General features: G+C 41.0%; 2 protein-coding genes across 17 annotated transcripts in view; one reads left to right on the forward strand and one right to left on the reverse strand.

Annotated features, from left to right (window-relative positions):
- Positions 1–1,167: 1,167 nt before the first annotated feature.
- On the reverse strand, positions 1,168–15,941 carry EIF2S3 (eukaryotic translation initiation factor 2 subunit gamma). The gene is made up of 12 exons (XM_074814621.1): positions 15,745–15,941; positions 13,366–13,429; positions 12,736–12,863; positions 12,493–12,614; positions 11,011–11,105; positions 9,611–9,769; positions 8,195–8,329; positions 6,703–6,797; positions 5,650–5,794; positions 5,049–5,218; positions 3,923–4,095; positions 1,168–1,683 (listed from the first exon to the last, which is right to left on the reverse strand). Exons 1-12 carry the CDS (start codon positions 15,811–15,813, stop codon positions 1,620–1,622), a joined length of 1,419 nt encoding a protein of 472 aa, XP_074670722.1. The 5' UTR covers positions 15,814–15,941; the 3' UTR covers positions 1,168–1,619.
- Positions 15,942–16,120: 179 nt separating this feature from the next.
- Positions 16,121–27,113, forward strand: part of KLHL15 (kelch like family member 15) — a 29,880-nt gene continuing 18,887 nt past the window's right edge. For 3 of the 16 annotated variants that reach the window (XM_074814623.1, XM_074814624.1, XM_074814632.1), the window contains exons 1-3: positions 20,090–20,223; positions 20,458–20,568; positions 26,972–27,033. The gene's annotated coding sequence lies outside the window, so the exon portion shown is untranslated. Of the gene's footprint in view, positions 16,174–16,262; positions 17,275–18,389; positions 18,611–19,430; positions 19,958–20,089; positions 20,224–20,457; positions 20,569–20,790; positions 21,069–26,971; positions 27,034–27,113 lie in introns of those variants that run through there. The other 13 variants (XM_074814636.1, XM_074814638.1, XM_074814629.1 and 10 more) reach the window with 12 other exon arrangements.

Genomic DNA, 27,113 nt, shown 5'->3' on the forward strand with positions numbered 1-27,113 from the left:
CCAGTGGTGGACTGTCATCCTCATGCTCTGCAGTAGCTTACTTTCTCTCTTGTGTGCACCCTCATGCTCCCAAACTAGGTAAAATGTAAGTTCCTAGAATTCAGTCACAGAAATGAGCCTTCAAAGCCTGGAAGATACAGTCTTTGAAACAGACTCATTTAAAAATGATTGTATACTGGTCAAGTGCTAGGATACTCAGGAAGAACTATAGATGTCTCCCTCTCTTTTAAAAAGGAGAAGCACTGTACAAAAATTAATGTATTTACTCTCAACACCATCCGAGGTAGAAGTACTTTACAAATGGAGAAACTGAGTACAGGAATGTAGGTGGAATAAGGGAACACAAAATACAATGCAAAACCAGGAACAAAACTCAAGCTGCTTCATCAAAATCCATTTTGATGAGTGAAATGGTATCTACCTTTAGAATGCCCTTGAAGATACTAAATACAACTGAAACCAGGCTTTCAAAATGAACACAGTACTTTGTATAAAAATATGGAAAGTAACATGACTTGCTAAATAGTCCACTATATATAAAATACCTAGATCTATGTACATTAGTACAAATGAAGAAGTTAAAACTAAATGGATGAAAGTATTAGTACCCTACGCTAAATCTATTACATTATGTTTTCTCTTAAGGAGTGTGATACAAGCTAGATAAGCAGAATTGTTTTTACACCTTTTTCCTCATCTCATTCTGAATTCCATCCCTTGAAATCATTCCCTTCTACAGCCTCTTCCAGACATTTTACAGTTCAAGACCATAGCTGGTATTTGCTCAATGTAACTTTGTAATTAGCAGTTTACTCCTACTGTAGAAGAGCTCCCAGGTCACCCACAGAGAGTTCCATGATGACAAACAGCTACGTTTCAAATTAATCACATTCTTTTCATAAATCCATTCTAAAATAAGGTAAAAAACAGTACTGCCAGTTCAGATCCAGTTTACTTGTAGTTTTCCTTTGGGGGTTTAACCAAAGCTTGTTGTAATACTGGAAGTGACAAATTTAAGTCAGTCAACACTGCCATCCTAATTACAAAGTGTAATACAGCTAGAATCCTGAAGGCAGGACCATACACACTAAAGAAGAAAGTTTTTGCTGTAATCAGCTGTCTAAACAAAACAAGATGTGCAGAAAGGGTACTAGTCTTCCAGAAGAGTTTGTTTTTTTTGCTTTTAATTCTTGTACTGGTTGAACAATCACTGCAGTCTTTTGTTACTCAGAAAAACTGTATGAATTAATGAAAATAAGCAATATTTTATTTTGATACCAGATTTATGGTTTGTGTGTTACACTGGGGCTGGCTTGACTGATATTAAACAGATATGTCTGAAACACAAAATAACATAAATTAGACATGCCATGAGACATGTACAATTCATTTCTACTAAAATGTGGATAATTAAACCCACTTCTACGCCAATTCTTTTACACTTTTAATGGTGATAGTGACTAGTATTTTAGTAAGAGGGTAAAATTCAGTAAAACGTACAAGGACAGCCATACAACAAAGACACTGTTTGCACAGCTTCCAATTCCATTGTGAAAATATACCCCCTCCAAAATAGAAATAGGCACTTCATCTTTAAAAATGAAGCACTCTTTTGTTCTTCAGTCATCATCAACGGTTGGCTTGATTGTCACTCCTCTTCTGATTTGGCCCCAACCAATTAAACTGCAAAAAGAAAAACAGTTTATATTGCTTTTAATAGTAGTTAGAAATATCCTGGATAAATCGACATCCTTCTGTCATTCTTATGCCTTCGGTTCTCACATTTTGAATTTTCTCCACTTGTCTCCCACCCAAAACATCCTACAAGATCTAAGACTGGTTAGTGGAAACACAGAATAAAAAAGCATGAAGGACAGAGAACATCTGTATGTTTGTAAGCAGCTAAGAATGTACCTTTGAACAGTAAACTAAAAATCTGAAAATATTCTAACTTATGTTGTACAGGTGGACTGTAAATCTATTCACAGCTCGTTCTCTTTCACCTACGCCTGAAGTGCTGCACTACTTTCAAAAAGAAATGAAAATGGGAAAATCCAGACAAGATGACAGTAGGATTATAAACAGCTGTAACTCTCAATGAACATGTAATCTATAAAGGTAACTCAACTCTCAGATAAGTTATACTACTTATATTCAGTAAAATTAAGGCCCCTTTTGTAGGCCACCGTTGCCTCAGAAAAATATGCTTTTAAAAAGAAATTAAGATTATGTCCATTTCTACAGTCAGCAGGCAGTCCATGTTATTAATACAACCATCTTTAAAACATTTCCAATTTCTGGCAAGGAGATACACAGAAACCATATGTGCATTGCAATTCAATTTGCTAAGCAGTAGAGCTTGTCTCTAAACACCAAAAAAGAACTGCAGTATATTAGCCCAGCACTTCCCACTTTTCAGGACCATATCCATAGGTTGTAACTAGTTCACCGTTGAATCCGTTGTTCCTTGGAATCATGAGTGTATCCTGTTTGCTTGGCCATTTGCTGTTTATCCTCTATGCCTCCATATATTTACTTTCTATTTTATACCTCCTTTTCATCTCTTGCTTTCTTGCTTCCTTCTACCTTTTCAGTACTCCATTGCCTCAGGCTACAAGATCTTTCCGACAGTACCAACCATATGTTATCTTTACTCCAATTCAATTTTATTATGCTGCTCTTCCCGGTTTGACTCCTTTCCCTTTTCTCAACTTTCAGTTTCCTCATGTTGCCTCTCTGTCCTTTTAATACCAGCATACAAAGAAACTTTGTAATAACAGGATCTTTATAGCAGGCTGCCACTACTTGCTCACCCCATAATCCAGAGACAAGTGGGCTTTTTGGCAAAATCTGATCATGTTTTTCAAGTGGGAGGTAATCTACAGAAGCAACAAAATTCACATTAAAATTTGCACAGGCTATCAGTCTACAGCTCATAAAAAAACCCCATCGTTCTCAATATAGTTTCTCCTCTTCCTTCTGCTTTCCCCGACTTAATTTGGGTCCTGTCCTTTTTTTTCCTCCTGTTCAAGACATGTTATCTTTTTCCTTCTTCCCTAATTTGTCAGCTAGCTCTGAGACAGCAAGCACTCAATTCTCATCTACACTTTCTTGTTGTTCTGAAAAAGAAGCATGCATCCATGGATATTTAAAGCTTGGTTCTTTTCCTTACAGTAGAGACTTCTTGCAAAAATGGCTATGCTCCCTTATACTACAAGAGCTGTGCAGGGTCAATGAATCTAAATGCCCTTATGTTCTTATGACACTCATGTAGTCTTATGGAACACATAACAGGTACAGTACGTGTAATCATCTAAGAAGTATGGCATGAAGATTAAAATGAACATCAACCAATTCTACGCATCATTTTCAGCCTCTGTGCAGTCAGACATTCTATATTTGTAATCTGAATGGGTCAATCCAGTTGATACATTTTCCTTTCCTCTCTGTTCATAGCATATAAAATACTTGAACCTTAGAATGTCCTTCCTCCATTCCCCTGCTATTACTTCAAGATTGTGCTAGAAATCACATACAGCTCCACAGGTAGAACACCACTGACTCAGGTGTGTATTAAAGACAGGCTTTGGCTTAACACTACTAGAATTTCCAAACTGCTCTGCCAAGACTGCCTACTATTAGCTCAATTTACAGTATGGCAGTTCTGGCAACAAACCATGAACCTCAGATGTTTCCTTGTCTGTTAACTAATAGGTATCTACCCAATTGTAATGCTTCTTTAAAGAAAGAGGCTAGCAACAAAATGAAGCATTCCACAACAATGGTTGTCAACGTGTTAGGAAAATCCAGAGGTATTTTTTTTAAACAGACATACTTACCTATTCTGCAACAAAATCAAATCCATGGTTTTTTTGTTAACAATATAACATCCAGGTATTCTACCAATTTAGCATTGACTTACCGCCAGTGTTTCTCAACTCTTCGACTCAGAGCAATTTTTTCTCCCACTTCTGTGCATACTGGGTTAGTTAGCACAATCTTCCCCAAATCAGCCTTTACTGCACTGACTCTCCCTCCAGTAGATAAGGATCCTATGTTTACCATTAAAACTTCATTCTTCGATAATTTTTGCACCTGAAGACAGACATGAAAAACTCTGAAACTTAAGCTTTAGTATTTAAAAAAATACCCCAGACAATACTGAGATCTTGTCACCTACCTGCCACAAAAAAAAAAAAAAAAGAGAAATGCAAAAACTATAAATATCCCCATGCACAAACCATGCACAACAGTGCCAGTGAATAAAGTTCATATATGAAAGGACAAATACGTAAATATGTTGTGCAGGTAGTACTGCAGGTTCTTGGTATGAGATACTTTCTTGGGACTTCTCTACATTTCCTATAAAACATACTAATGATTGCACATACTGTATTAAAAGGATAAAGTGTCTCAGATATTGCTACAAACTGGAATGTTATACCATTCTTTTAAATAATCTGGATATTCTCATTTCCCTTATGCCTACATACAATAAAATGATTTCTCAAAATGTAATTCATTCCACAGGATAAAGAGAACACTGAAGCACTAAACCGTGTTGCATGAAGCAGTTTACAGATTTTAATCCTAACAGGGAAAACTATGATCTTTTAGTTAGATTTGTGTAGAATGGACCATGGAACACGAGACTGTCGTGCATCAAGTTCAGTTTCTTTTCAACTACAGTGTTTCAAAAACACTGAGCTTTAAAAAGTTCTTCAGAGAGAGAATCTACAGAAAGCACGTAAATAGGAGGTAGAACAGTGTGTGTATAAGACTAATTACTGCACAAATGAATAGACTGATAGCAAAGGAAAACTATGAGTATGTTTGGAAGAATACCTAACCTCAGGACACAAAACCTTTATGCTACTTTGATATAAACTCCTACTCCTCTGAAAAGCATTCTTCTATAATATTAAATAAGCAGTGACAAGCATATATGAACAGAGGGACAAAATTACTACCTAAGATCAAAAGATGTATATACTAGTAAAACTTAACACAAGAAGACAACTCAGGAAAAACAAAAAAGGGGTACAGACCTTCGCAGCTTTCTTGTCTCCTTCAGTGCGCACACCCAATAGTCGTCTCAGCAAGAAATAGGAAATTTCTAGCTCTGTAAATATTTCTGGCAGTGCTCCAACTGCACCAAGAACTTGGCCTACCATTCGGTCAGCCCGACACAAAGTTGGATCAATCTTAGTTCCAACACCTACAAACACACAAGGAAAGTCACAAGGAGTAACTGAAAGGTACCTGTCACATTTACATATGAAAATATTTGAAGGAGATCTAAAAACAACAAAATGAGAATGTACTGGGAATTCCCTATTACCTGGACAGCACTTTCAGAATGTCAGCAAGACTGTGAGCTCTGTCTAAACAGATGAAGAAATATTCTACTGTTAAAGCCAGTACAATTAACAACGCAAGTTGATCTGCGTTGGCCAGTGACATTCGGGAAAATTATTTATTTATTAAACATCTAATTTTCACACCTATGTTGTGTCTCTCTCCAGATATGAATTATTTGAAATTGTTCATAGCCTTTTTGTTTACTACAGTGGAATTAATTGCTGAATGAAACGAAGTGCTTTTAACAAGCATGAAGAAATAAATCTTTTCATAAGAGAATATTCTTACCTATAAGACCTCCTGGAGCAGCATATTGTAGATCATTGTGTTCGGCAAAGAGTGACACAATTTTGGAAAAGATTGGCTTACACATGAGTTTTCCTTCACTGTCCTTGGACACAATACCAGGCCGGACCTCAATTTCCTGGCCGACCTAATTACAAAAGTGAAAAAGTGATTAGCTCGTTGTTTCACAGGAACATAAAGCTAACCACTAGTCACAGATAAGACCTACTTCTCCCAAGACCTACTATTTATACAAGTCCTTGGTTCTGGGCTACCGTAGAACTTCCAGGACTTCTGTTGCACTGAAAATTGAACAATAGTGAAAGCTCTGAATCTTATAGCCAATGTAACAATTGATTTTTTTTTCAATATAATTTGTAAAACTGCTTTAGCAAGGGATCTTTAGCAGAGGTAATTCCAGCATTTAAATTTTAGTCATTTTTAAAAATTAAACATTTCATTTAGAAGTGCTACAGCACTGAGAAAAATTGAGTTAATTTGATTAGTGTAACTGATCAGCATCAATAAACTGCAAGATAAAGAAAATGCAAGACGTATAAATGTTCAAAGCTGTAGTTTGCTTCCCAGTCTAGCTGAGCAACTTTTAAAGTTTCCACCTATTGATAATATCCCACAAGCAAAACAAAATTATCAAAACATACAGAATACTTAGATGGGGAAGTGGGACCTGTGGGAACCCACACACACGACCAAGGTACTTTCAAATTCTGTTGCTCCCCTCTTCCCCCAAGTAGAAGTGGTAGAACAGAAAAAAAATAGCTCCCTCAATTCTTGTAAGCAATGATATCAGTATCATTATTAGCAAAACTTAAGACTGCAGTAACAAAAATGTATTTTAAAAATAAAAAAAAAAAAATCAGTGTTTCTTGTTCTGGTATTTTGAAACAGGAAAGTAAAATTGAAGCACAGACAGAAGGGATAAGGGATTAGTTAATAAAAAAACTTGATTATATAGATTAATTTTGTACTAAGCATGGAAAAACTCTGCTCATTATTATCATTACAAATCTCCAGTCAAGAAAGGGAAAAGGTTACCTTTAAAACACCCTTTAGAATACTGCCACCAGCTACACCTCCCTTAAGGTCATCAACTTCACAGCCAGGCTTGTTGACATCAAAAGATCTAATTACTGAAAAGAATAGACCATAACCAGGTTTACATTTAAGTTCACGTTTTTAAAGAATTAGTGTCTTCAGCAACTTTGACTGCTTCCCTACGCTTATGAAGGTATACACATATTTATAAATATTACAAAAATGTAATTCAGGAAGAATACTAAAATATGATGAACATTTTATTCCAAATTTTTAAGTATATAGTCGATTTTGTTCTCAAAAACATTTAAGCTGCTCATATACAGAAATGTTTTTTTAAACTGTTTATGTATAGCAGAAATTAAGTTAAAGATCAGTATCTGAATAAGAAAGGAATGATCAATTATATTACAAAACTCCTTCAACATTCATGTTGACTGTGAATACTGGAACCTTGTTTTAATGTAGTCATAGCAAATACTGTAACCTTGTTTTAACATGGTCAATTTTTACGCATTCTGAACATGTTTTGTAGGTCTCCTATGTTTTATGGGGAAAAAAGAGCAAACAAATGGATTCATCGTAGTGGAACTGGATTTCATAATATGCTGAACAAGATCTGAAACTTTGACAACTATATCCAGGAGATAGGAGACTGACAGAAAATCTAACCAGGCGACCTGTAAGATTTTCATGGAAATAATTTAATTTTGAAATTCAACAGTTGTAGGAGTCTGGGCCGCGCTGGGGGAAAGTTAGTGCAGGCAGAAGAATGCAAGGACGAAGACAAGGCCAGCAAAATAATGCTGGCAAAAACACACAAGATAGCAGATAAGTGAGAAACACCTGTGGTCAGCAAAAGCACAGAAGTCTGAGCAAAACAGGGTATGAGATAAGGGAGTTTTTGGCAAGTTTTGGGCTTTACGTGCTAATTGCAATTAACCAATGCAAATGCTTGTAGAGGTGCATGAACAGCGCGTGTAGATAACCTGTAGTCTATTAGAAGATAGATGAGTGCGCGTACGGAACTTAGTAGAATATAAATGTAACCAGGATTGGAAAAATAAAGATGGACGATCTGATCATCACATTGGTGTTGTGTCGTTCCTGTTCCCGCACGGAGAAATAAGGACCCCAGCTAATGACGACTCCGACAAACAGTCTATCAGTACTTTGTTAAATCAAATTTAAAATTCATAGCAACTGAAAGAATGTTTTTAGACACAGATAAATTTCTGATCTTTATCGCATTTTAGTGCTGTCATACACGTAGCATAAACACAAAACCCAGCAGTTACCTCAGACAGATTTAACTACAGCAATTAACTACAAATACAGCTCTCCAAAAATATGTAACTTTTAAAGTAAGAGTGCACTAAATGTTCCTTTTAAACCTACCTCTTTTTAGAGCCTTCAGCAACATGTTATTTTAAGTGGAGATACATGTAGTAAATGGTTAGCTGCCAAAGCCCAGACCTAAGCATTTACATACCAATAAGCCTTGGTTCAGATGTAAAGTCTCGCAAAGGGACTGGAATTTTCTTCACTATATACTCGCAAACTACCTCAATGTTGTATTTCAACTGTGCTGAGATTGGAATTATTGGAGCTCCTTCTGCAACTGTACCTAAAACAAGATTTTGTTTAATCAAGTTCAACATTAAGCCTTAATGTAGTATTTACAGCAATATGATCAAGTGTTCTGTCATTGTTAAAAATACTAATGAATTTCAAGGTGCATTTTATCTGTATTTTGCAAAGCAGTACCAGAGCATTTATGCTTTCCTTCAGTATTTTAGCTCAAACCAGCCAGACCTACTTTTCGAGACATTCTGAAACAACCTTCATGTTGCCTTTGCATAATTGTGTACTGAAGAGTTGCTCTCTGGACATTGTGCAAGATAATCTTCCCCTCTAAGGGAGAATTCACTTCCTACTGATCAGAAATTTAAGATAATTTCCTCAGAGATCAGATATCTTGGTATTTAACACATCAATATTAATTTTAGAGTCAGATTTCATTCTAACAAACTAAAATTCCTATCAATTTAATGATCTATGTTTTCTAAGTTTTGCAACAGATACATATTTTAGAAAAACCTTGATTTTATGGAAGGATGCATTTAGTTAAAACTATTAATATTTAACAAGTCTTGGTAACTATAGCTATGTTTTTTGTGGTAACTCCAGTTCTCAAACTCCAAATTCATACATCAAGCCACTGACATAGCTGTTATGAACAGCCTATCAAGGCAACGATTCTGAACTTAAAAAAAAAAAAAAAGACAGACCCACTGGCTGCTTTTGATGGTGACAATCTAGCTCTGCAGCTTTTCGCATACCCCAGCTAAAGTAGATAAGCAGGGAAAACAGTGGAAGCTCCTGGGAAAGATGAAACTCAAAGCACTAGACTGAAGTTGAGCAGAACTTTATGGACAGAGTAGGACAACACTGCCTGAACTGGACTTACTGAGAGAGATGAAAGACCAATCTTCTGTGCTTAGCTAAAAGAAACTAACACATTTATACCTACAAGGTGCCTCTAAAGTACTGCTTCGTTCACTCCTGCACTGCAGTAAAATCACAGTACAATCTCTACCAAAGAAACAATTCAAGAAACAATACCAAGAAAAAGACACAAATTCAGTGAAAGCTACTAGATAAGAGCTATTGCTATTAGTTTTACATCAACAGCTCTGACCAACAGCCTTAACACTATTGTATGTAAGCAGTCTGAAACTGGCAAGAAGTACAACTCCAGTGGTCTATTTTTCAGATGAACAGACTATGTACATCAGCACTGTCTAAGTAAGAGAAGCTTTTCTATAGATGTATAAACCCACTGTGTCCGTGTCCCAACACTGAAGAATTTCCACCACTAACTGGATTTCTGCTGTTGAAAGCTTACCTTGTACAAATGCAAGAATCTGTTCATACTGTTCTTTAGCCTGGCTCTCCTTCACCAAATCAATCTTATTCTGTAGAATCAAAATGTGTTTCAGTTTCATGATTTCTATAGCAGCTAGATGTTCTGAGGTCTGGGGTTGAGGGCATGACTCATTACCAGCTGAAAGAAAAAAAAGTGACTGCAATATAGAAACTATAAACGTAGGCAAAACTTCTACAGTTAGGACATCTACTTTCCATTGTATCTTTATTTAAAAAAAAAAAACAAACAATCGCCTCTCAGTAAGCTACATGTTAAGCATCCAAATTAATAAGCACCTACTCTTCCCCAGAACAGCTGGCTGTAGCATCCACACAATACATGACAGATGAGAGGTTGCCAGAGTGGTTCCCCCATTCTGCTTGCTCCCAGTAGAAGCACACATCTAAAATTTCCAAAGATACGGACAGCTAATTTGTGTCTACTTGACTTACTCCATCCTCTAGGTCTTCGGATGTCTCAGTACTGACTGTAGCATAAAGGACAACACAGCTTTCAAGAAGTATCTTAAAATTCTAAGGCATTTTCTTATCACTAAAGCCATAAAAATGCCAAGATCCCCAAATTCTGTAACACACAATAAATATATCAAGTCTGTGAATAGGGCAGTTATCAGTATGGTTTGGATTTCAGTCATCCAAGAAGCCAGCTTTGGCCTGATGTGCCATTATGGTGATTAGTCTCACTTGAAGTTTGGTCTATCACACTTTCTAAATCTAAACAGGCAGAAGGAATGACAGCTCACCAGCTATCTCAGAGTATTTAAACTACAATATCTGAAGCTGTTTGTCTTGTTTGTTGACATGCCCCATCTAGGTAAGGTAATTACTATTTATCACCGAAGAGCACTGTATTGTTCTATAGACATACAGAAATGAGTTTTACTTCCTGTTGGTTGTAAATCAGAACAAAAACTGTCGGCATCAAGATAAATCTGTACTTTCATTTTGGCCGTACTCATCTGGGTTTACCGTTTGTACTGATGTTCGTGGACTCTCCTGTACAGCAAAGCAAACTGATTTAAAGCAAACTGAAGCTTAACAGAAACTCAGAATGTACCTGTAGCTAATCTATTTCCATAAAATGACATAAACTTTATAGTGCTATACCACTCACTACAAGGTTTAATTTTATCTAACTAATCACCTTTCAATTGGGCCAGCTACCAGACTAATGAGTATGTATACCGATGTCTAAAAAACCCAGCTTGTTAGGGTACATTTTCATCATGTTATTTTCTTAAACACATCTCAAAAGCATTCACTTGTTTTAATCGCTCACCCCACTAAATTTTAAAACCCATATAAAGTTGCTTCATGATATTAAAAAATAGAACTCTGCTTGTATGTAGCAATCATTACCTATCAACAGTAAAGCTGCATCCATTACTGCTGCACCGTTTAACATAGTAGCCATCAAAATATCATGGCCAGGACAATCCACAAAAGAGACGTGCCTGTTGTGGAAGAAGATTAAAAATAAGTCCAAAAGCCAATTATCAACAATTTCTCTGATTTATGTGAGTGGCTACGCACACACAAAAGTTAAAAGCATCTTTAAAATAAACAAACGTTTCAAGACAGATGTTGGGAAGTAATACCTTAAAAATATTTTCAAAAAAAATCTAGAAGAACACAAAGACTACTGAACAGTCTGAGTTTTGATACAATATATCCATATTAGGTACTGCTTTAATATTTCACAAAATTACTTGTAAATTAGACTACATTTCAATGCACCAGAATAAAACAAAACAAAAAATCCCCAACAAACACACCACAGGATTTTTCTTAGCTCTATTAGAAGACATCTTCCATTCTCCAATTTCAGAAAGTTATGCATCTTTAATTACACGGTTATAATTGCACTTCACTTCAAAGATTTATCTACAGAAACAGTGTTACAGCTTTCAGTTCCAACCTTATGATTTTATTGTGCAGACTGTAATAGACCATTCACTGCATTCTTGCCTGAAACTATTCAGAGAAAAATCCTTGTTTCCTGGTAACAGGCCACCAAAAAGCAAGGGACTAATTTGCTGCTTCACTGACAATGTTAAAAATCTACTATAAGCAAATAAACAGTAAGATAAAGAATTCAAAGCTTTTAACCAATGGTTTAACAATGGCTGCATGACTGTCACACTCCAACAGAAGTTACTGTCAGAACAAGTGCTCTACTGGGAATCTGAGGAAAGGAAGGAAATGCGTGATTACAGCACAACGCGTATATTATACGTAAGCATGAACTAGGAATCCTGTTGTACAGCAGTCTTTGTGACTACTCTCATTTGAGCAATTATTGTAAAGACCCAGGTAACAACTGCTGTGGTTACTATGCTTGCATAATGACCATGCTGTACTTTATCAGAAATTAAGTAAATAAAGAACACCCGGCCTCCACTTAGAGGCCTGATCTCACATTAAGCATCAGGCTTTCATATATTCATTTTAAGAACTCTGAAAACTTTGCTGCCTCTAGAAGGAAAAAGTTTAACAAAGATCACCCTCCAGAAAGAAATTTTAAAGATGAGTTTGGGAGGTCCACATTAGTTCTCTCTGGTGGCTTTAAAATGTACTTATATTAACATAGCAGAAAAATTTCACTTCAGAGCCCTGCAAATACCCAAGGACAGAAGACACACCTGTGCTCTACCATGGACTGCGCATCATGACTAATAAAGACAAGGGAGTTCAGGCAATGACTTAGATCAGGGGTGCCAAGCATCTAAGAACACGTGGTCTGTCATAAAAATTCATTCAGCTTACAGCTCAATCCTCACTATTTTCAGTTACATAAAAAGAAGCAAACACAATTTATACCATTCATTTTACAGCAGTTACCTGACTAGCTTAAAGTTCCCTTTGGTGCCAGGAATATCTGTAGGGAACTCATCTGGGGTGCTACTTCCACATGATCGGTAACACTCTGGCCGGGAACAGCTTGGGTCATCCAGCTTGTAAATCTGTAAGTAATTTTTAAGAATTGAAAAAAAGTTTAATTCATCAAGGGTTAGTTACCTATAAGCTTACAGCCATCTGAAATATATTAGCAACATATTTGCTAGATTTATGGTAATAACTCACCTTTGCATTAGCATAACCCAGCTTGATTGTGATATTTCTTTCCAGTTCATTTTTAAATCTGACAGTATGAACTCCAGATATAGCTTTAACTACGGTCGACTTCCCATGGGCTACATGTCCAATTGTACCTACATTTTAAAAGGAAATGTTTGTCAATAATCCACTGGTTAATTTTGTGCAATGTTCCATTATGATCAACACCTAATTACCCCAAATTCTCTGTAGCCAGTAAGTGCAGAGCTCCCATCAGAAGCATGTATGGATTTTGTAATAATTTTTGTTTAAACAAAAAAAAAAAAATCCTAAATTGAGCTCTCAATGGACAGATCTTTGCATTTTCATGAAACTCATGTCAATGCTTAATTTTAACAGCAAATAAAATTTGCTTTAGTAACTATTCCCCACTTCATTCAACAGTGTTCTTGAAGTAAAATTGGTGCTTTTCAAGGTAAAAGGGCTTGACAAATCTCTTCCTGCACCTTGATAAAATTTATAATAAAAACACTGTATCTATTTTACTGTCTGTCTCAGTAAAAATTTCTTAAAAATGTTCTCACATAGGTACCATACGCTACTGCATGAGCACCAGAGTCACATTAACGCACCCCTCTTTTAGAAATTTGTTTTTACCTATATTAATTGTTGCTTGTCTGCTGATGACTTCTGGTGAAAGAGGCGTCAACTTGGTAACATCCTGTATGAGGGAGATTTTAGAATTTATTCATCCTGTATCTAGATATTTAGAGAACACTACATGTATCTTCTTAAAAATTATCCAGTAGTTCTATTCAGCAAAATCCAACCAAGCTTATTAAAATAATGCTAGATACACATTCCAGTCTTTTAAAGCATGTGAAATTAGACAAAAAACTAACAAAATTCTGACTGTAAATCACTATAGGTTGCAAATCAAAGCACTGATTTTAAATCGGTATAGGCTGCAAGGTGTTAAAGATGGAAGTAAACAAAACAAAAAACCTCAGAAGAAGCTCTAACACAAAAAACCTCCTTATCTACCCCCAAAATTATATTACACATAACAGGCAAATTCAAATTAACTTTCCATGGGCTACATGGTGAACTGCAGCTATGTTTTAAAAACAAAGGTTTGTCACTAATCAGTTGTTTAATTGGTATAAGCTTCCATTACAGTCGACATATAATTAGAACTAACACTTTGGAGTCAGTAGGTCCAGAGATTTCATTAGTGCCATGGATTTAGTTTTGGTTTTTTTAAATGGCTACTTTTTCCTCAAATACTGTTATTGCTACTTTAGGTACCAGAAAAAAAACTCTGCTCTCCTAAGTAGACTGTTGCATGAACCTACTGGTAGCAGCTGGCAAACCAGAACACTTACAAATACATTCAGTATAGTCAAAAAGACAACTCTGAAAGAGATGTTTTGGTTTTTTTAAAGCTGTTTGTCCAAATACTGGGCAAATGTTGAAATCCACTGAAATGTTCCTCTGTACTATTTTTGAAACTGTTTACAGTTAATTTCCATCCTGCACTGAATTCAGATGGATGAGCTGCTCAATTCAAGCAAGATCCATGATGCCAGAAGAGTCCTCAGTGCAGGACTGGATATAAATATTTTGCTAAGACAGAAATAACACACACACATCAATTTACATTAAATCATATATTGTTTACGCTGTTACATGCAAGTTCTGTGCATAACAATCAAATAAACTTAAACACATCTGTGTGAAAACGTAAGCTTACTCATCCTGTTCTCAAGTACTACATGAATAAAATGGGTCATGTTCAATACAAAACAAGTTTTGTCCACCTAACGCAGGCAATTAAATTTATATTTCTTGTATATCTAACTTAAAATGACTACGCTCAGTGAAGTCAACGACTGGCACATGACCTGCAGATGGCACCATCTAGTAGGGGTCACAAGCACGTAAGCATGATGCGAATCCTGTCATCAAGAGACAATTATGCACACACGCAGTTTTTTCCTCAAGACTGGTAAAAGGCTAAGTTCAGCTATAAGCTCCAGCCCATTGTAAGCATTCAAGGGCCAACTGAAAAGGCAGAGAACAGGCCTTAAAAGACCTACTGACCTCCCAACTAAGCCTATCTGTGCTCTTTCTGACTGGCAAATGCCATGGTGCACAATGGAAGAATGTAAAGAAACTTTCTGAAATTACTAACATGCTTCACTAATGAATATCAACATGCTTAGTTATAACACAAAAAGATTTCTTTTGCTCAAATCCCAAAACTACCGAACATTATTACTGTAGAGACAAATAAGCTCTTCTAGTTTGATGAACACCATGGAGGGAGGCAGCAACAGGTTTTTCAACTGGTTTTGTCTGCATGTATGCGTAACAAGTGAGACAGCCCCCATGGAACATTTAATAGGCAAGACCACCACAGCCAGATATCACTGCAACTGATTTTCTTGGTGGTCAAGAAAGTTTACTCAGTAGACCAATCAAGACAGGGCTGGCAACCAACCCACCTAGCCCGCTGGGGAAACAGAAGGCCAATTTATGGTTCTACTTCGGAGACAAAAGCCTTTAATACCACTAAGCAAGACAGCCCTTACAAGGAGGAAACTGCACGTCTCCACTGTCACAGAAAAGCTTCACTGGCAAAGCCGGGACGCCAGCCCGCCGAGCCTCAGACTCACCAGCAAGCGAAGCGCCTCATCAGGCAACCCAAACTCGCCGCGACCAGCCTAACCTGCTCCCAGGGCCGCCGCTCTACGCGGCGCTTACCTCCTCCATCTACCCCTTCCCTCAGCCCCGGCGTGCTGCAACTCGCCCCCCCGCGCACCGCCGCCTTCCGCGCGCCCTCGGACCCCACCGCCGGCGGCGGCGGGGCCGGGAGGCAGGCACGGATCCCCTCAGGCTCCGAGCGCCGCCCCCCCACCCCCACAACGGCCCGCCCGGCCGCCCCGGCCCTGCCGGCCGCGCCCGCCGCTCCTCAGCGCCCCTGCCCGCGGCCACCTGCCCCCGTCCCCTGGGCGCCCCGCGGGCGGGTCTCACCAAGGTGGCGAGGTCCTGCCGGCTGAGGTGCGGCTGCCCCAGAGTCACTCCCGCCTCATCCCCCGCCATCTTGGCCCAAAGAGGAAGCGAGGACGCTCGCGCGGCTGCCTGACCCCCGGCTCCGCTCGGCACCGCCGCCGCCGGCAAGCAGCCCAGCACCCGCCGGCCGGGGGGCAGACTCCCGGCTCGGGGACTCGCCGCGCTGGGCGGCGCGGGGCCGCCGCCAGCCCCACGGCGGGGCGGTAGCGACTCAGGCGCGCCACGGGGCAGCCCCAGGAAGGACCCCTGTCGCCCTCGCGCCGGGTGATGCAACCGGGCCTGCAGCGGGGGCCGCTCCGCGTGCGCCGGCGCCACCAGGGAAGCGCGGGCGCGCGCATGCGCGGGGGCGGGGGCGCTGGGAGGGCGCCTCGCGCCTGCGCCGGCCGCCGGGTAACGGTCGTGGGCTGAGCGGGGTGTGGGGCTGCTGAGGGGAGGCCCTGGGGCGGGGGTGGCTGAACCACACCGTCAGGGAGCGGTGTGGGTGGTCTGACACACAGCTTGCGGTTACTGCTGTAGGACGAATGTCTGGGGAATCCGCGCGGCTTTTTGCGGAAAGGGGATTGTCTTTTGTCTGTGACAGGCCGGCTGAGCCCGCGGTTACTCTGCTAGTGCTGTGTGTGCTCCTCATGTAAGATACTGCCATTGCTTCGGTAGGGTGATCAGGGTGGGGACCTAGTTTGGTTGAAAGATACACCAAAAAAGGGATCTTCAGCCTGTGTGTATGGTTTATGCGTCAACATTTGTTGATGCATGTCTAACAGCATGGCACTGTAGGTTTATTTGGGGCAGTGAGTGGGTGTGATGCAGAAAGCAAGATGGGGTAAAATTGAAACAAGATATGCTTGTATGTACTGCAAACGAGCATATCTATTTTGATGTCTGATCACCTTATCTGCTTGAGCAGTAAAATGTCACTATACCTATGTTAGTAATCTCTGACAGCCATCAGCCTGATAAGATTTTGGATTTCAACCTTACTACTGTCTTTAAGCTGAGTGCTTAGTGTTAGGGAGACATATGGCTACAAGACCCTGCCCCAAGATATGAGCAGCTTGAATGTGTTGTACCAAACGGCTGAAAACCCCACCAAATGCCTACTGTTTTCAGAGTTGGGTATGACATAAATGCTTTAAAAATCGAATAAAATCCCTGAACCAGTGATGGGATCTAGCTTAGAGGTTCAACAGAGAGTGAAGGCCAAATTCACAGGCCTTCCGCATGGGAAATCGCATTAACTTCTCCTTCATGGAAACTTCTTAAGGTATAGAAGATGTTGCTACTAATAGGATTTCTTCTATGATCAGAGAAACAGGTTTCCATGTAAGTAACCAGCTATATCAAATATGTGCACATTCATCAACAGTGGCTTTGCCTGCAGGAACACGTGATGGTTCTCAGATTTTGCCTGGCTAACTGCTTGGGTCAAAAAAACAGGTTTGGAGCAGACAACCATGTGATTGAAATGCGATGATGGAAAGCTGTGTGAAACTGGTATGCCTGATTTAACAATGCTTGTAACCTCCCACTTGCAAATACTACCATTTCCATTCTTCCTTGATACAAGAGTTAGGAGTGAGTGCTGTTGGATATACCTAGAACAAATACATTGCCAGCATTCTTGTTTGGAAGAAATGAATATGAACATGTGGTGAGAAGCCTTGAAGTATGTATAATGGTGTTGCTGATGACAAAATGTATTTTGTCTTGCAACCCAATAATTCCACACATTGGTCTGGAAAATAAATTTTCATATCTAATCTTTCATCAAGACACATGATGTTTTCAATTTTGTGTAAAACGTTTCATTTCTGGGAAAAACAATAGGTGCTTATGACCGAGATACACAAAATGTAGTGGGGAATATGATGCAATACTTGGTTGTAGTTGCCTCGATGTCCAGGAGTGTGTAGTTACTCTTCTATGAAAATGAACTGAAAATACTAGACTGTGTAGTTACTTAGCCATTTAAATTATGCAATAATGCAGTGCCATGTAAAATTGTGGAAACAGTTTTTGTCACATTTGCAGCAGCCTCTAGAAAGGATTTAATCCTTGCCAAGAACCCTGTCAGGAATCTGAAAAAAATACACAAACTGTTGCTCCTATTTTAACAATGAGATTATGCATTTTACATACTCTGAGATAGTCTTGTTACTTTGATTCACTGTATTTGGAAATGTGTGTAGTATGAAGGAAAACCAGAAAAGTCTCAAGACTGCAAATTGAAGTCTTTTTAAAGTAGTCCTTATTAAAGCCTAATGAAAGTAGGTAAAAACATTTCTAGGAGTTGTCAAGTATATTATAAATATTTGTATAAATTAAAGTTTAAAGTTATTCAAATTACATGGTAAACAGTGTATTAATATAACTCAAAAACCTGTGTGCAGAATTTTATTAATTGCAATAGTCTCATTTAAGCCAGTGGGAACTACTTAGTAACGGACTTCGTACAGATGCCTAAATAAGAGGTATCAGCCCAACTCTCTATGTAAATTAATATTAACTAAGGTAATGTTGGTACTGCTGGTCATTGTCAAGGGCCCAAATTTAACAGTCTCACGTTTTTATTTAGGAGATTAGAATTGAGGCGTTATTATCATTTTAATTTTTCATTAGAGGTAGAGGGTCAAATGTGAAGGAGAAGGGGATGGGGGTGGGTTTTTGTGCTTTTCAGTGTTGAGAATAAGTATTTCAAAGCTGTTGGGCTTGCTTTTTTTTTTTTTTGGCTAGGTTTGAGGTCGTCTTCTGTGGCAGTGTGTAGGAGAGACCTGAAGATCGTCTTACGCCTCAGCTTGCCACAAACTGCAAACAGCAACATGACAGTCAGGTAAAACCAAACCAGTGCTGCTTAGCTTTTTCCACCCTCGCTGACCTATGAAGGTCTGAAGAGGGCAGAAGGATGCATGAAGTTTTGGTTGTATCATTTCTGTGTATGAGAAATTTCTTTTCTACTCGTTTTAATTTGCTGAAGCACGAGGTGTGAGTGGGTACGTGCTTGGTGCAGCAGAAGACGATGAATAAGGGGGAGAACGTCTTTCCTTTGAGACTTAGGCAGCAGGAACGGTAGCTGTCTTGGCAGAGTCAGTACGTAAAGGTCGGTTTAAGTGCACAAATAACAGGTGGTAAAACAGAGACTGGGGAGATGAGGCAAATTTACCGCACAAGTAAGCGGATTAGGTGGAATAGTGCGAAGGTTGCTGAGCAGAGAGAGGTCGGGCCACTGGGCTGAAGGAGTGAAGGGGAGCAGGGCGACTGTAGTATGGAATCGGTAGGCGGTGAGGGAGCAGCAGGAGGGCAAGGGAACAGAGTGGGAGTAGCAGCGGGAAGTCTTCTGTGAAGCAGCGCAGGGAATAGCTGGTTGGTTGTGTGCAGCTGTGGAAGGTGGGAAAGACATTCAGCCCGGGGATGGCCGCTGTAGAGGAGGTACCCTCTTGTTTTATAAATCAAGAGTGGGGTGGGGGTGGTACTGAGAGACTGAAAATAGGCGGTGAAGGGGATGAGAACCGCAATAAACAGGGAGAGGATGGCAGCGGGTGACATAGAAGGTGAGGGGGAAGTACGTGGCAGGTAGCGAGTGGTGTGGGGGTGGCACCGGCAAACCGAAGGTCCGTGTAGTTTAGTTCCCCTCTTATAATAAAGTCGGAGTTCGCCAGGCAACGGCAAGATGGAGAAAGCATAGAGATGATGTTTGTGCTGAGGCAAAGCCCTCTTCATCCCACGCTGGGCTGCAGCTCCCCGCACGCTGCGTGCGGGTTGTGGCTGCGGGGTCGCTGGGCCGAGCGGCCCTGACCCGCCGGGCTCCGGTGACCCGGTTCCCACAACGGCTGGCAAGGCTGCCGGTGGCGGGAGGGGAGCTGGGATCCACCCGCAGCGCCGGCGGCCGGCCAGGTGCCGGGGGAGGCGTTCGGCAGCCTCCTGGCAGGGCTCGCTCTTGCCCGGGGTGGGCGCAGCGCTACACCGCCCCGCGGGGCCGCCGCCTGAGAAAACCCGGAGCTGCGAAGGCGCCGAGGGAAGGAGCCGCGCCGTGCAGCGGGACGCGGCGGCCAACGCCACGGCCCCAAGCCGCCAGAAGCGGACGGCCGGTGGACGAGCGTCCCCGCCACCCAGGCGTCGATGCGGGGGGCCGGTGCCGCTCTCCCCAGCCCCGGCCATGCGCGGCCCCCGCTAGACTCCGGTAAGGAGCTCCTCTCCTAGCGGCGGTGCGGGCCGGCGGCGGCGGGGCCGGCCCGGCGCCTGGCTGGCACGGCAAGGGGCAGGGCGGTGCCGGTGGGACAGGGCACGGCGCCGGGCCGGGCCGGGGCGGGAGCGCGGCGGTGGCGGTTTGCCGCCCCGGGCAGCCCCCTCCGCTGGGCCCGCAGGTGGCGGCGGAAGTGACGGCCGGCGCGGGGTGCCTGTCGCGGGGAAAGATGGCGCCTGCGGCCGTGCTAGGCAGCGCGGAAGGTAAACAAGTGTGAGCGGCGGGGGGCGGGCGGGAGTGGTAGGGACCCCGGGGCGAGGCCAGGCCAGGCAGGGCCAGCAGCGCCGGTGCCCGGGCGGCGCGGCGCGGCACAGCACGGCGGGGGGCGGCTCCCCACCTCCCCCTGAGCACGGACCGCGGGGAGGAGGGAGCCCAGGATCCCCCCTTCTTCCTCCGCCTCCTCCCGGCTTTGCCTCAGCCATTGCCCCTCTCTTCAGCCCCCCGGCGCCTCCCTCCGCCGCCGCCCCCGGCTTTATGTTACACGGGGGCCCCCCTCTCCGCCGGTCCAGCGGGAGGAGCCGCGTCTCCAGCGCCGCCGCTGCCGAGAGGTAGGTGAAGCCGCCGCCGGAGTCCCCCGGGCTCTCCCGCCGCTGCCTGTCTTACCGAGGGCGGCCCGGGCCCCCTCCTGGCCTCCGGGGACCCTCCTCCCCCGGCCGCGGCAGGGGGGGTGCGGCGGGCCGGGTGCCCAAGGGCGCCGGGGTGTGGGGGGGCGGTGGCGGCGGGAGGCAGGCGGCGGCGGGGCAGCGGGCAGGGCGGGGGGCGCGGGGCGGCCGCAGCCCCGAGCCGGACGCCGCGGGCTCCTGCGACGGCGCGTCCGTGAGTCCCAGAGCCCGCCGGCCCCGCTCGTCGGGGAGCTCGGCCTGGGAGCTTTCGCTCCCAGCGCTGCGGTGCTCAACGTGTCAAGCAGACCGTCTGAAGTCGGGCATCCGAGTTTCTACCCCCGAAAATGGCCATTTCGCGCTCAGCGACGTTGGGGGAGAAAAAAGTATTTGTGAGCTGAACGAGCAGACTGCCGCCCAGGATTGGTACTGGAGCTTTGACCTCGTTGGTAAACACTTAAATGTCACTTAAAAATTTAAAGTTTTCATTTTATTGTTGTTTGGGTGTTGGGTTTTTTTGGATTTTTTTTTTTTTGCCCCCTCCTTTAGAAGAAGAATAGGGGAACCATAAAGCTGGTACTGGATAAAAGGGGCAGAACTACTGAAGTCTGGCTTCCTGTTGACTTCTTTGTTGTGTATACTCGTCCCTAAGATAGTAACCCACCTCTTTCACCATCATTGCCCCAGTTCACACTCAGATCCCCTCAGCATACCACCATGTGCCAACATCCTTTCTTTTTCCTTCCAACACCTAGCCAACGCTTTTAATTTCTACCACATGTCCTATAAACTCTCCCACTGTCACTCATCTCCTTTCACTTTCCTTAATTATACCCTATGGCTGGTTTGGATCTACACATGTGTTGATTTGCCTTTCAGCAAGCAAAGCAGAACAGATAACTGTTGAGCTCACACTGGAGACACCGGATCTTTTTAATTTATCTTGCTGCCAATTTGGGGGAAATTGAGATTTCTGTCTTTCTGACAAATGAGGTTGACATTTGGCAATGAGGTCAAAAGCTGTGTGTCTTGAACAAAAGGCACAATCTCATTGATCTCGTTTTTCAGAAGATGCTAAAAGTATTGACTAAATTAGCAATAAATATACAGATAATAACAAAAAGACAGTTGTAAGGGGTAGATCAGCTATCTTAATTTAGATTGAAATTATTTTTACCAATGTAGTTTAAATAACACTTGTAGCTCATTACCTTTTAATTATGCTAAAAATTTATGTGATGAGAGTCCAAAAAAAGTAGGATTAGGTTTTTCCTACTAAGAAATACTTCACTTGCTACTTTTCTGGATAAAATACACCATGATTTTCTTGATAAATTTTTTCACAATGAAAAAATCACTCTTTGTTAATTTTTTTTACATTTGGAAAACTTAATCATCATTATAGAAGGCTCAAATATATACATATGGAATATTGGGACTTGAGGTAGAGCAGTCCTGTCCACTTTGAAAGCTGTGACGAATCTGTAGTTTTCAACAGTACTATCATTTAACTCTTAGGTATTAGTAATAAAAGTTTTTCCAGTTAAAACCAATTCTCATTCTTGCAGATATATTAAAAATATTTTATACTTGGCACCTGTTCTGGTATCAGTAAATGTAATTGGAAGAGCATTGAGCTGAGCTGGCTCTACGTTCGGGAACATGTTTTTCTGTGCAGGTGTAGTGATGCAGTGATCTTTTAGCCAAATGGTTTGAAATATCTGAATGTCTGTGAAGTGCAGTCGCATCATTTGCATAATGGCCTAATACAATGAGAAGCTAATGTATATCTCATTGATGATAATTCATGAGACAGAAGCTGAGTTTAGATGCAGTTAGGTGAAGTTAAACTGGTCAAGTAACTGCAGCTGTTGACTATGTTTGGCAGTCTTAAAATGCTTGTCAAGCATGTACTTTCATCAGAATCCTTTTGATAGTCATCCTAAAGCTTGATTTAAGGGCTGAGCTGGGGAGCATATTTTATTTTCTGGTGGCTAGTGTTGTAAAATGGGAAGTTTCTGACATATCATCGATTAGTATTCATCTAAATTGAACATATGTGAAAACTATACTCCTCAACAGTATTTTAAAACAAAATAGTTCTGATCCGAGGCTGAGAGAGTTGGGGTTGTTCAGCTTAGAGAAGAGAAGGCTCTGGGGAGACCTTATAGCGGCCTTCCTGTACTTAAAGGGGGCCTACAGGAAAGGTGGGGAGGGACTCTCTATCAGGGAGTGTAGTGATAAGACAAGGGGTTACGGTTTTAAACTGAAAGAGGGTAGATTTACATTAGACATAACTAAGAAATTTGTTACCATGAGGGTGGTGAGACACTGGAACAGATTGCTCAGAGAAGCTGTGGCTGCCCCCTCCCTGTAAGTGTTCAAGGCCAGGTTGGACGGGGCTTTGAGCCACCTGGTCTAGTGGAAGGTGTCTCTGCCCATGGCAGGAGGGTTGGAACTAGATGATCTTTACAGTCCGTTCCAACCCAAACATGATTCTATGATTTTGTGTGTGTGTGTGTGCTTATAATATTTGGATCCTTCTGTGCAGAAAGACTAAATTGGGTTATAGTATAAGTTTTTTAGGAACAGAGAGCAATATGAGCTGAGAAACCTATTCATTATGAATACATGCATATGAGAGCACCAACACATCTGCTTGAGTTAGAGGTTTCTCAAACAGAAAACGGAACAAAACACTCTCTCCTAGTACTGTACTCTATGAAGATGGCTAAAGACTACTTACTCAGCAGGGTTCTAGCATACTTAGAGTGGTGTATAACCATACTGAGCCGAGACACAGTCCATACTGAGTTTCAGTGTGTTTGGGGGTAACTAGTTCTAATAATGCTTCTAGCGTATCCATAACTACCTCAGAGACTACTGATATGTTATTAAAGTGCCACTTTTGTTACGGACTGATGCAGATCACTCAGAGATAGCAACATGGGTAGAGATTGTAAAAGGAGCTGTCACGGTTGGATGCGTGCCCCTAAGAAATTCTTCATGCATTGTGGGCAGTTTTCAGGAGTACCCAGGTCTTAATGTGTAGAGTTCTGGCAGTCTGGTTCCTCTGACTGGCAGCAATCGGTGAGCTCATAACTCCTCGCTCCTAAAGTAATCCAGTGGTTTTGGAATTCTCTGCGTGGATTGGGTGAAGTCTTCAGTGTGAACCTATGGATGTATTTAAGATAAATTGTTTCCCAAATTTCACATATTAATCATAAAGGATTTTGGATAAAACACATAGAAACTTGGATGTGTTTCTTCGTTTCCTACATTTGCAATTGTAGCAATGGAGTTTCAATATCCACTGGTTATTGATCTATCTCAGTTTTGTGTCATTCTTTCTGTTGCTGTTAGAGGGGAATTATGATGAAAAATGGTGGTTCAGACAAGGTTTAATGGTTTTAGCGTCAAACCATGTAAACAAAGATTTAATTTGGGGATAAATTATTTATAGTGTGTAAACATGTATTTATACACTCATTGCAGTACACCACATACAAAGGCCTATTTTTTAGTGATGAATATGTGCAGTTGTGAATGTTTTGCTTGTGTGTGCAAGTGCCTGTGTGTATTGTATTTTCCGTACTTGTGTATAACATTTGACTATGGAGAAACATCCTATTTCTGCAGGAAAGTGTTTTTTTTAACAAAATTGGGGTCAAAGAATTCTGCTCAAAGCCATCTTTGCTATGCATCTCACTAAATAAAGCATATGTAATGGCTTTAAAATTTGCATTTAAATGCATGCATTTGATGGATGAAAGGAAATGGATAGATGGAACAGATTATTGGATTTTAGGCTCTATTTTAGTACTTTGTGTAACCAAAGTATAGTTCCGTATGTCTGGTGAAAAATCTTTTCGTGTAACTCGTAGATGCAGTGTTCTATTACATGAAAATGTGTTGTTCAGCTGTGTTCACGCAGGTGCTTTCTCAGAATTTCGGTGAGGTAGGTAGAATGCACAAGTACTTCATCATCTGTGAACAAAGGAGCCTGCTAGTTCTGTCTCAGCATCTCAGATGAGTTATTAAGGAACAGCAGTAAAGGAAAGCAGAAATCTGCCTTTCAGTTGGTATTGTCAGTACTTTCCTGGAACAATACATTTCTGTCCCTCAAAAGTGCATATAAGCTTACATATTACATAAACACACTTATTTAAAGGGCATTTTTTCAGGACGTACTGCTTTTGGATAGATTTTTAAATCAAGCAGGGCATGAGTGAAAAGCGGGTATTCCATAACTTCCTTCTCAATAGCTTGTGCATTTAGACTCCATTTCTTCTGCTTGTGACTAAGAGCCTCAGACACCCTGAGGAAAGAAGGTTCTCCTTGTTTAGCAAGAAAAAGCAGTCTGGAACAGGGTTTTCAGACTTTTATTACAGCTGCAGAATAAAGATGAGAAATCAGTGTTCCGAGTAAGTGCTTTTACAGTCACAGCAGAGTAGACTCTCTAATGCATTATGTGCTAAAAGAGAAAGAAATGTCAGGAAAAGCTAATAAGGTTAAGCGTATTTCTCTTTTGGCTTTTCAGCACAGAATCTTACTTCCTGTGCTGCCTTATACCGATCAGCTCTAGTATGTGCAGAACAATGCAGAACGTCAACTTAGATTTTTTTTTTTTGCCTTTATTGTTTATGCATTGGAATTTTTTGTTCCAATTTTCTTATAGACAACTGTAGGCTACATGTCTTCCTTAGGATTAAGTGTGCTATTGTGATTTGAAGAAAATCTAACTCTGGATTTTGCATTTTTATTGAAAAATTTGAAAAAAAATCATTATGTTATTGTCCTCTGGGAAATAAGCTGCAGCATTTGAATAGTGCATAGAATTACATCTAAGATTGCAAATGTGTGTGTGGGAGGAATGGCATAGCTATGCTTTAGAAAAATGACTTCACTGGAGAGTATTTTGTATTGCTTTTTTAATATTTGAACTACCACATTGCTGTTAGCTAATATCCTCAGTCAAAAGCAATAGAAATGAAGATTTTTACCAGTTGATCATAATATGCATTTAACTATCTAGTTTCCTAGTTTCTGTGCTATTTTAATCCCCTTGTGTATTTGCACTGGCCAATACATTTTTGTGTTGTAAAGAAAAATGTCTGCTGATACTGTGTATGGCTTTATGCCAAAAAAAGGGTATTTACTCTTTTTATTTAATGCAGAAAGACAAGTAGTCTTTCGCTTTTCACTCATAGAATTCTGAAGCTTCTTTAGATTGTGTTATGGAGAAGCCTTACTGGTTTTGTCTCTACTTAAATAATCCATTAAATATGCTGCCTGATGTTTGGGAAGAAAAATATTTTGAGATTTAATTTTTAGTAAATCTACAGTTTTCATATAAGCAGGGATGTGAAAAGAAGGATTAAGTGACTTAAACCCCCACATTTTTAAAACATTCTGAAATAATAATTTCAGAGTGTTGACCATTTTGTTACTGTTGTAGAGTTTTGTGTCTGACTTCTGGGTTTAATATATTTTTATATAAGAGACAGTTTTAGGGACATGTGAAAATTGGAATACTAGAAGGTGTTCCCTAAATGCAGGGGTTTTTTAATGTTTTTTGGTGATTCCTACCACCTTATTTTTTGACAGATTTAAAATTTGAAATGTAGTAAGTAGCTTATATCTGATTTTTTTTTTTTGCATGTGTCTTATTTCTGTTTAATCAGAATCAAAGAGAAGATGGCTAAAAAAATAAATCGGTGCAACCTCTGTGTAAAAGCAACATGATCAGTCTAGTTGAGGTTGGAAGGGACCTCTGGAGGTCATTTGATCCACCACCCCCCCAACCCACCCTCCCGCTCAGCAGGGCCACCTAAAGCCGACTGCCCAGGACACACTCTGATGCTGGCTTTTGGGTTTTGTGTATTTTCTATTTTTTTTGATCCCTGTAAGGAACACTGGAGGTGCTCCTCTGGCTTTGGTGCATTTACCCTCTACCATTTGTCTCTGCTTACCTTCACTTGCCAACTTTTTCTTTTTGCTTCTTTGAGGGTGGTGAAAGAGGTCTTTTAAAGCCTTCCTATGTAGAAGTTAACTTCTCTCCTTTTGTTTGCAGAGTGCTTATAATGTAATTATCTTTCTCATGTTAAGGGGAAAGAGCCTAGTATGTGTTTGGAGCTTACTGGTATGGTTCTTCTATGTTGTTCACGTACGTAGTAATGTATGTACTGTTTTGAAGAAATCCCTTCCGTGAGATTGCCACCTGCATGAGTCTGTGTGATGGGAAACCCCATTATTTTCAGATTAATATATGTTGCTTCCATCACCTGGGGAGTGTTACTTCATTTCTGACTTTTTTTTTTTTTCAAATATATTGTCGTATTATTCTGTTCAGGTGTCACAGCCGCAAATTCCAACTGTCCTGCCTTTTCCATTGATCTTGGAATTGAAGCTGAGGTATATGTCTTAGTTGGTCTCCTAAAGAAATGTAACTTAGAGTTGTACTGAGAATCTTAGTAACCTCTGGCCAATTTCAA

This window comes from Strix aluco, chromosome 2 (assembly GCF_031877795.1).
Source record: "Strix aluco isolate bStrAlu1 chromosome 2, bStrAlu1.hap1, whole genome shotgun sequence".
Lineage (NCBI taxonomy): Eukaryota > Metazoa > Chordata > Aves > Strigiformes > Strigidae > Strix > Strix aluco.

What these genes read in the sequence shown, in the direction of transcription:
- EIF2S3 (XM_074814621.1), bottom strand. Translation starts at nt 15,813, where the DNA reads ATGGCGGGGGATGAGGCGGGAGTGACTCTGGGGCAGCCGCACCTCAGC. An exon ending in GGGAACTTTAAGCTAGTCAG is followed by an intron (nt 11,106 to 12,492) that starts GTAACTGCTGTA and finishes CTTCCACAACAG; the next exon opens with GCACGTCTCTTTTGTGGATT. An exon ending in ATCTGAACCAAGGCTTATTG is followed by an intron (nt 6,798 to 8,194) that starts GTATGTAAATGC and finishes TATTCTTTTCAG; the next exon opens with TAATTAGATCTTTTGATGTC.